Raw genomic sequence first — 9488 nt, forward strand, 5'->3', positions numbered from 1 at the left:
CTCACAAAGTTACTGAACGTACAAAAGTACAAGGTGTAACACACTTCTACACTCAATTCCTCGCACCAATGAAGTCTACTTAAGTGCATTGGGTCCGCAGGTGCGACCTTAAGCTCGCAGAAGCGAGACATCAGAAAACCAGAAAATCAGCCAAGTTCAAACTTCGATCCAACACGTGAAACTCATTCGAGACCTCCCAAACCCAAACCAAATGTGCAAATCACTTCTAAAACATGTTACTAACTCACTCACGCACTCGAAATTCCCAAGAGAGGTCGTCTTTACTCGGGATTGACCAAGGTCAATTCCAAAACCATAAGTTCTCATAATCCCAACTAACGACTTAACACCCGAACATCTCGGGATCCGAACAAACTATCCTATCAAGTCAAAAATCACGTTCCGGACCCAACAGAACTATCAGAATTCGATTCTAGACACGTTTGGCCAAAAGTCAACTATTAGTCAAAGCTTTCCAAAATCAAACTTAAGAACTCAAACTTAGGTTTTTCACCTCGATACTAATTTGATTGCCTCAATAACCGTGTCACCCATCCCCGCAAGTAAAAATCGCCTAAATAAAGATAAGGGAAGGATTGTTTGGGCAAAAATAGGAAAATTCATCTATAAGACCTAACAAGTCTTTACAAAATCTGGAAAGAATAGAGTGAGTGTTTAGGTTTGAGGGCATCTTCGTCCAACTACTGCTCATTAAACCTAATTAAGATTATTTTTCGGTTTAACTTTACTAAACACCTCTGTACTATGACTAGTTATGAATATACGCCCTGTGTTTTAAAATTAAACACTTACACCTCCTATGATGTATATCTGTAACTAAATCTATTAAAGTATAATTATTAAAAGACAAACTAAAACTATAAATATGATTTTTTTTCGAAGTTACTTTTATGAAATTTTAACACAATGATAAAACATTTAATAAATTTTCTTATTCATGCCTTTGACTAAACGAATAATAGATTCGTTTTGAAGCATTTATCTTTCAAAATCCATAAATAGGAAAATGAACACAAATTATTTAATAAGATATACCAACTATTAGTAATAATTTGCTTTCATTTTATTAATATATAATTATTTATAATTTTATTTAATTATAATATTTATTATATTGAAATTTCTCTTTTTCATTTTATTTTTTATTTATTCTTTCACTTCAAAATTATCTTAAATATATACTTAGTCAGGATTTCATTATATAATAGGTTCAGAATTATTTAGAAAAAGGGTTAACATCGCGGGGGAGGGGGGTGTGTGGTGTAAGTGTGGGATTTTTTAAGCCCCCGTTTGGCCATAAGAATTATTCACTTTATTCTGGAAATTTTTTTCACTTTTTTCCAGAATCAACATTTGGCCATGAGAATTTCGAATACAACTTGAAGTTGTATTCTGGATTACCAAAAACTCAAAAAACTTGTTTTTTTAAAAAAATTCACTTTTTTCACTTTTTTACAACTACATTTCACCAAAAACTATAATTTCAAAAACTACGGCCAAACACAACTCCAACTCCAAAATTCCAAAAAAAAAAAGTGATTTTTTTTTGGTATCTATGGACAAACGGGGCCTAAATGAAAATAGGATAAATATACCTCTCAACTTTGCGATTTAGACTAGATATATCCCTTGTTAAAAAGATGGTGCATATATACCCTACCGTTACACAAATGGGAAATATACTATTTTCGTTGATATTTAAAAAAAAAAAAAATCATTTAGCTTGTTTTTAAGTAAAAATAACGCAACGTGGCTTAAAGAAAAATAAGTCTACCCATTTTTTTAGTAGACTTATTTTCTTAAAAGCGGCGTGGTAATTTTTTTCTGGTGGGTTGGGTCTGGTTCATTTAAAAAATGGGTAGATTTATATAGTTAAAGCCACATAGATATTTTTGGAACGAACCAGACAACCCACTAGAAAAAAATACTACCACGTGGCTTTGAAAAAACAGAAAAGGGCCTAAAATACCCTCGAACTATTACAATTGGTGCAAAAATACCCTCCGTCCACTTTTGAGCCCCCAAATACCCCTGCCGTCTACCTATGGGGTCTAAAATACTCTTACTGCTAACACCCCCATCTCATCAAACATGTGGCATCTTTTAATTGGTTACCATATTTAATTAACTAATCTAATTAATTTTTAATAATGTTGACCGGATCAGCCCACCAACCCCACAACCCAACCCGCCCCCATCAAATAAACCCTTAGAACCACTTAACCCATTTCATTAAAAGATTATTCAGCCGCGGTTAAAATAGTTCTAAGACAAATTGGAATAATGTAAGATAAAAAGCTGTTATAAGACATTCACAGTAACTGTTTGAGTTATAAGACTACTGTTGGTCCATATATAAAATACTTACTACTACTGTTTGAGTTATAAAAGATGATTGCTTGTTAATTATCTAATAGTCAGCTTAATGATAGCACAATTTCATACATTCATGTAATCTGATGCATTAAGTTATGAAACATACTGTGTTTTCTATCCAACACTACAAAAGAAGTTATTGTAATTTTGCTAATTTGTGAATACACTTTTGCTAGTTTTGCTAATGTTAAATGATCTTTTAATGAAATGGGTTAAGTGGGTTCAGGGGGTTTATTTGATGGGGTGGGTCGGGTTGTGGGGTTGGTAGGCTGATCCAGTTAACATTATTAAAAATTAATTAGATTATTTAACTAAATATGGTAACCAATTAAAAGCTACCACGTGTTTAAAGAGATGGGGTGTTAGCAATAAGGGTATTTTAGATCCCATAGGTAGACAACAAGGATATTTGGGGGCTCAAAGGTGGATGGAGGGTATTTTTCTACCAATTGCAATAGTTTGAGGGCATTTTAGGCCCTTTTCCGTCGAAAAATAAGTCTATTAAAGAAAAAATGGATAGACTTACTTTATTAAAGCCATGTGACATTTCTTAATTAAAGAATAAACTAAATATTTATTTAAAAAATTCCGTCAGTAAAAGAATATATTTGCACCATTTGTGTAACGATAAGGTATAGATGCACCATTTTTTTAACGAGTGATATCTGCTCTAAAACACACAGTTAAAGGAGTAAATTGCACATTTGCCTTCTTCATAATATAGAGGTATAAGTGTTTAATTTTAAAACATAGGGACCCATCCATAATTGAATCATAGATCAGGGGTGTTTAGGGTAGTTAATCTGTTTTTTTTTTTGTTCTTTCTTCTAAACTAAACTAAGCTGGTCTAAAAATTAAAGAAGAATCCATATTAGTTCATTGTTGTAAATTTCCATGTAAAGTGGCTACCGGGTGCAATTGATAATACTCTTGATACAATCTCCTTTGTTTTCACTTCCCTTGCCATCTTATTACAGACAGAGGTTCCGCTGTTAGATTAGCAAACTCCATTTCTTCGCTCTCTCTCTCTCTCTCACAAGCAATTCCAAGTTAGAAAGATCTCTTCACCGTACTGTAATTTCTCTGATCTGTAGGGCTCTTCATTTACTAATTTCTGATTCACTCAATTCATCCATAAAATGGTGAGTTTCAACCATCCCCTAATCATTTTTCGCGTGTTGTAACAACTCGGATCTGATTTGATTCAAATCTGATCCGATTCGTTTTGGCGGACGCGCCAACTGATTAGAATTTTATATATTGCTCGAATAATTTTTAAAAGTGTATATCCATATTATTCATGTTTCGTTTAGGGTTTCAGGTTGTTTGAGATCTGATACTTTGTTAATTACTAACTTAATTTCACTTTGCTGCATTGTGTTTTTACCATTCTGGAACTTCGAAATGACACAATGCGCCAACTGATTGTGTCTTCCACTCGAATTTTATATCTTCTGTTCGAATATTGTAATAAGTTCTCATCAATTGTTATGAAGATTCATCATTTGTAGGGTTTCAGCTTATTTGAGATCTGGTACTGTGTTGCTACTAACTTAACTAGTATATGTACCCGCGCGGGGAATATTGAAAAAGTATTTATCATGTCAATTATCAAATTATGATTTGTTTGAACACATGATTAGATCATATTCTTTTGAAAAAAAATTGCAATTTAGTATCTTTGTTTCTCAATGCAATGCATCCAAATAACTAATCTTTTTTAAATTAGAGGAAATGAATCATATAATCTTTTTATGTTTTTTTATTGAGCCAAGGGTCTTTCGGAAACAGCCGTCCTACCTTGGTAGGAGTAAGGTCACAGACACTCTACCCTCCCGTACTTACGTTGTGGATTTCACTGGGTTGTTGTTGTTGAATCATATAATCACTAAATACCTCTTATGATCCTTATTTTTTTTTTAAGTACAGTTTACCTCATTTAGTATTATATTATTACATTGCTAACATAACTTCTTAGTAACTTGTCGTTTGGCATAATATCATCATTGTAACTTTTATGATATTTTTTTTTCTTTATTACATTATATCATTTAGTATTACAGCTTGTTTGAGATCTGGTGCTTTGTTGTTGCTAACTTAATTTCACTTGATGCATTGTGTTTTTTCCAATCTGGAACTCGAAATGAAACAGCCTTTGAGGTTGGAGATTAAGGTATGTACTAATATTCAAATTCAAATACTACTGATGGTTTTGTATGTGGTAATTTTTTTTTTTTTTTTGGTATGTATTAACATTCTGCTGACTGTTGTTGTTGGATCAGAGGAAACTTGCTCAAAGATCGGAAAGGGTAAAGTCTGTCGATCTACATCCTTCCGAGCCATGGTAATTGAACTTCCATGTTACAAAATTAGATCAATATGTTTTCTGATGCAGTATGCCAGTATCTATGCCTGCTTTCTAATTTCGAAATGTTATACTCTCTCCATTTCAATTTGTTTGCCTTAATTTCCTTTTTAGTCTGTTTCAACATGTCTCTTTCATATTTTGGCAACTCTTTAATTCCAACTTTCCACATGACATGTTTAAGACCACAAGATTAAAAAGCATTTTGGTACATTCTACATATCTTTAGTTTTTTTTGAAACTGGTAACTTGTGATTCAAAAGTCTTATTTACTTTCTTAAACGACGTGCCAAGTACCTGCAAGGGTGGCTCTGTTGGTTGAGCATGGGGCTTTCATAATGGAGGTCTCAGGTTTCTAACCCCCTGCCTACGCCAGCAGGGCATTTGCCTTTTGGGTTGAGCTCGTCGCACGGGGCTTGCCTAGTGCGGGTTATCTCTTCTGTGTGGTTTGCGAGCTATTACACAGGAGCTGGCTTTACCCTGTGCGCACCCGAAGGGTAGGGGCTGCGGGTTCCCATGTCATAAAAAATAAAAATAAAAAAAATAAACGACGTGCCAAGTCAAAACTAGACAAACAAATTGAAACGGAAGGAGTACATTGGATTGACCGGGCCCTATTAGAGCGAAATGGATATAGAGAATTCATTTAGCTGACACCAAATAGTTTTGAATTGAGGTAGTTGATTGAATTGTTTATTGGAGGGATATGTTGCTAGGAAAAGAAAATTTATTAAAAATTTGTTTATATTTTGGAGTGGGAGGTAGAGTGGGGTTGAGCGTAGTATGATGTTGAGTTCATTTGATTAAGACTAGCTGTTTATTTTATCATTAATTTTAGCTTTCTGCAGCTCATTACTTTCTTTTCCTTCTTGCAGGATATTGGCAAGTTTGTATTCGGGGACTCTATGCATCTGGAACTACCAGACCCAGGTATCCAAAATCATGTTGTTTTTTAATAAACTTGAACTCTTAAATCTTTTGAGAAACATGTGTGAGTTTCTCGTAAGAATGCCATAGATTTAGGACGTTCCAAAATAGAATGTGCATACCATGACATGGATGAAATGGTGTATCGTTTATGGCATTGGACCAATCGTCATATACAGATGTGGAGAATTAGAGTAGCTGGTCTGGTGGTAGTTCAATTCAGGCCACACTTAGATGAACAAGTCATGGAACGTGACCACTTGACTTTTTGAGTTGGCTGTGCTGATTCTTCAATGTGTGAGTTTGCGTAGCAGACTTGAGTTGGGAGGATTGGATGGTAGTATAGAAGGACGATATGCAAGACTAATTATCAGAAAAAGATAAATATGCAAAAAAAAGTTGATACTTAATCAAGAATTTTACTAATGAAAGAAAAAGAAACTAAGTACTGAGACATAGTTACAAGTTGTGCAAGATTCCAATTATGTCTGACATAGCATCCACATCCTGTACAAAGACTAGGTTGCACCAAAAAGCTATCATGGAGGCAGAGCTAAATTTAAGGTTAAGTATTTCTCTTGCCTTCAAAAATTATATGGTTCCTTCCGATCCAAACTGTCCACCAAATGCCCTGGGGGATAGTATTCTGATTTTGTGAGATCTCTTATTCAGTCCATATCTGTTCCAGAACTTCAGAAGCTCGAAAGTGAGTGTGGCGTGGTCCAGCATATTCTCAGTATGGCAAAAAATATGCACCCCAGCTGGCGTGTCACCTCGCAGTGACACCCTCTTGTCTGAAGATTAGTTTGATTGGGGTAGGTTTCCCTAGCCACTAACCAAGAAAAACAGGAAACCTTTAGAGGGGCCTTGTTGTGCCAAATCTTCTTCCATGGCCAGCAATCTATGTTGGCTTTTGAGAGCATCATCTTGTTGCAATAATCGACAGAAAATAGACCATCTTATTGGCTCCCCCATTTAATGGAATGAAACTGATGTTGGTTCAGCACAGTGTTGTTTAGGTTGCAACAAGTCACATGTTCTTTGAACCTCCCTGTCATTAGTGTTTCTTCCAAGAAAAAGGTCCCATCATTGAGTACTATGAAATCAACAATTTCAGCATTGTGAAGAGTAGAAATGATGTAAATACCATGTATTTTTCTTTTAAGGATAGTATCCCAACCTAGCATCTTCCCAAAATTTGATTCTTTTGTGATATTGGTGGTGTCCGGGCCAGCTTGTGCGCACTTTGACTGATTGACCATGTACCTGTCAAAGTGTTGTCAAAGGCGCGCTTAAAGCATGCTTAAGCTCTGAAGCAAGACACGGAACATGTTGAGCACTTCGTCTCACTTAGACGGCGCTTCAGTGTGTCATCAAGCCTCTTAGGCATACTTTTCCCTGTCAATGATCATAATCCTGAAAAAGCGATACTACAAAATTGATGTTTCACCACTGGCACATGTACAAGATAACTCTATCATCAAGTCTTAGGTTGATGGGAAGAAATTGGCTAGTGTTTTTTGTCTCTGCTGGGATTTGGACCTTGACAAGATTTGCATGCACTTTATTGACCACCAGGCCACACCCCTGGGTTCCGATTTTTCAATCATTTCCTAGTAGAAAACTCGAGTTTGCAACAAAATTGATCCACAAGGATGAAATGTGTTGGCATAAAACAATGCCATGTGTGCACTTGAAATTCTGATACACTAGGGAGCTTCCGGAGTAAATTATCAACATTCTCTTCCAGAGTAAGTCTTATTAAAATTGTTTCCTCCGAAGTTTGTTCTCGTCCTCGTTGAGCTTCCGATGAGCATTTCATCAAGGACTTCCATTATGGTGTTTGAAATTCTTAATTCCAAGACCACCAAACTTTTGGTCATAGTAAGATTTTTGCACTTCACAAGGCAAATTTATTTTGTTTGTGTTGCACACAACAACAAAATCTCCTCAATTTGTCCATGCCTGCAGAGATAGAGCTAGGGTAGGAAGGAGAGACATGGTGTAAGTGGGGAGAGCATCTAGAACACGGTTAATAATATGTTTCTGTTGCTTCTAATTTGAGAACTTCTCCATCTACTCAAGAATCCCATTCCAAATAGCTTAGAGTTATCTTTTTCCTGAGGAGGTAAACCCAGATACTTCATGTGGAGGGAACCAATATTTTTTTTTGATGACATGGGTACCGTGTACCGCTTACCCTTCGGGGCACACGAGGTAAACCCCAACTCCCGTGCAATAGCTCGAAACCACACAAAGAGAGATAATCCGCACTAGGCAAGGCCCGTGCGACGAGCTCGACCCAGAAGGCAAATCCCCTGCTGTTGTAGGCAGGGAGGCTCGAACCCGAGACCTCCATGATGAAAGCCCCACGCTCAACCAACTGAGCCACCCTTGCGAATGGGAGCCAATATTGCAATGCAAGTTACTAGCAAGTTGTTGAATATTAGGAACATGGATAACCTGGAAGAGAGTTACTTATAGAGGTGAAAATGATTGTGGCTTTAGCACTTGTTGTTTACTTCAAAAAGCTAAGGTTACTAGTGAGTTGAGTCACTTTGGTTTATCCTTTACCTGTGTGTGTCTTCTAGTTCTTTATCCATTACCTTTTCTTCCTTTACCTTCTTTACATTCTTCGGGATAACATCTATTTTAGCAACAATGGAGGACCTACAAGTCATTAACATTTGTATCAAAACTGTCCCTTAAATATTCTATCTGAAATGGAAAATGGCTCTCACAAGAGTTCAGAATTTTAAATGAAATATTCACCTTCTTTGAATCATCGCAAATACTACTGTTCTTTGTTTATTTGCAAATCTAACATCTTCGGTTAGTTAATATGAAAAATAGATTGCATCAGCATTTGGAAAATTGAACAAAAAAAGCAGTTAATAGCATTGTTGATAAGAATGTTGATGGGTAATTCATTTTGATGCAGACAATGGTAAAATCTTTCGAAGCTACTGAATTACCAGGTTAGTTTATGCTAGCTGAATGGCCTCGTTGGTCAGTTTGGGCAACCTTTTGCTTTATTTAAGGTTTGCAATATTTTGAAACACCTAAGTTATTGATCTGCAGTTAGGTCAGCGAAGTTTATACCACGCAAGCAATGGGTTGTTGCTGGTGCTGATGACATGTTTATTCGTGTTTACAATTACAATACCATGGATAAAGTCAAAGTATTCGAGGCGCACACAGATTATATTAGGTGTGTGGCTGTCCATCCTACACTACCATATGTGCTGTCGTCATCTGATGACATGCTAATAAAGCTCTGGGATTGGGAGAAGGGATGGTTATGCACTCAAATATTTGAAGGTCATTCCCATTATGTTATGCAAGTCACCTTTAATCCGAAAGACACCAATACTTTTGCTAGTGCATCTCTTGATCGGACTATAAAGGTAAGCGGTGTTGCCCTTCCTCATCTCATTCATTCCTCCTCCGAGAAATTGGTTGACACATTCATTCATGTCATTCACCTATGTAACATTTTTAGATTTGGAACCTTGGCTCTCCTGATCCAAACTTCACGCTGGATGCTCATCTTAAAGGGGTTAATTGCGTAGACTATTTCACTGGGGGTGATAAACCCTATCTAATTACTGGTTCTGACGATCACACTGCTAAGGTTTGCCAGTCTTTATCTTTTCCCATGTTCCATTCTTATTGTTTACATATAGGATTTGAATTATATTATGTATTGGTATCCATGAAATAGGTGTGGGACTATCAGACAAAAAGTTGTGTTCAGACTCTTGAAGGCCACACTCACAATGTCTCTGCTGTATGTTTT

At 36.1% G+C, this 9488-nt stretch overlaps 1 protein-coding gene across 1 annotated transcript in view; it reads left to right on the forward strand.

Moving 5' to 3' along the window:
• Positions 1 to 3307: 3307 nt before the first annotated feature.
• The window catches only part of LOC132039461 (coatomer subunit beta'-2-like), an 11281-nt gene continuing 5100 nt past the window's right edge, over positions 3308 to 9488 (forward strand). Inside the window, exons 1-8 of the mRNA XM_059429937.1 lie at positions 3308 to 3539; positions 4550 to 4570; positions 4680 to 4741; positions 5638 to 5692; positions 8631 to 8667; positions 8771 to 9096; positions 9192 to 9323; positions 9414 to 9483. Coding sequence (XP_059285920.1) covers positions 3537 to 3539; positions 4550 to 4570; positions 4680 to 4741; positions 5638 to 5692; positions 8631 to 8667; positions 8771 to 9096; positions 9192 to 9323; positions 9414 to 9483 — 706 coding nt within the window. The 5' untranslated portion in view covers positions 3308 to 3536. The remainder of the gene's footprint in view (positions 3540 to 4549; positions 4571 to 4679; positions 4742 to 5637; positions 5693 to 8630; positions 8668 to 8770; positions 9097 to 9191; positions 9324 to 9413; positions 9484 to 9488) is intronic.

This window comes from Lycium ferocissimum, chromosome 12 (assembly GCF_029784015.1).
Source record: "Lycium ferocissimum isolate CSIRO_LF1 chromosome 12, AGI_CSIRO_Lferr_CH_V1, whole genome shotgun sequence".
Classification (NCBI taxonomy): Eukaryota; Viridiplantae; Streptophyta; class Magnoliopsida; order Solanales; family Solanaceae; genus Lycium; species Lycium ferocissimum.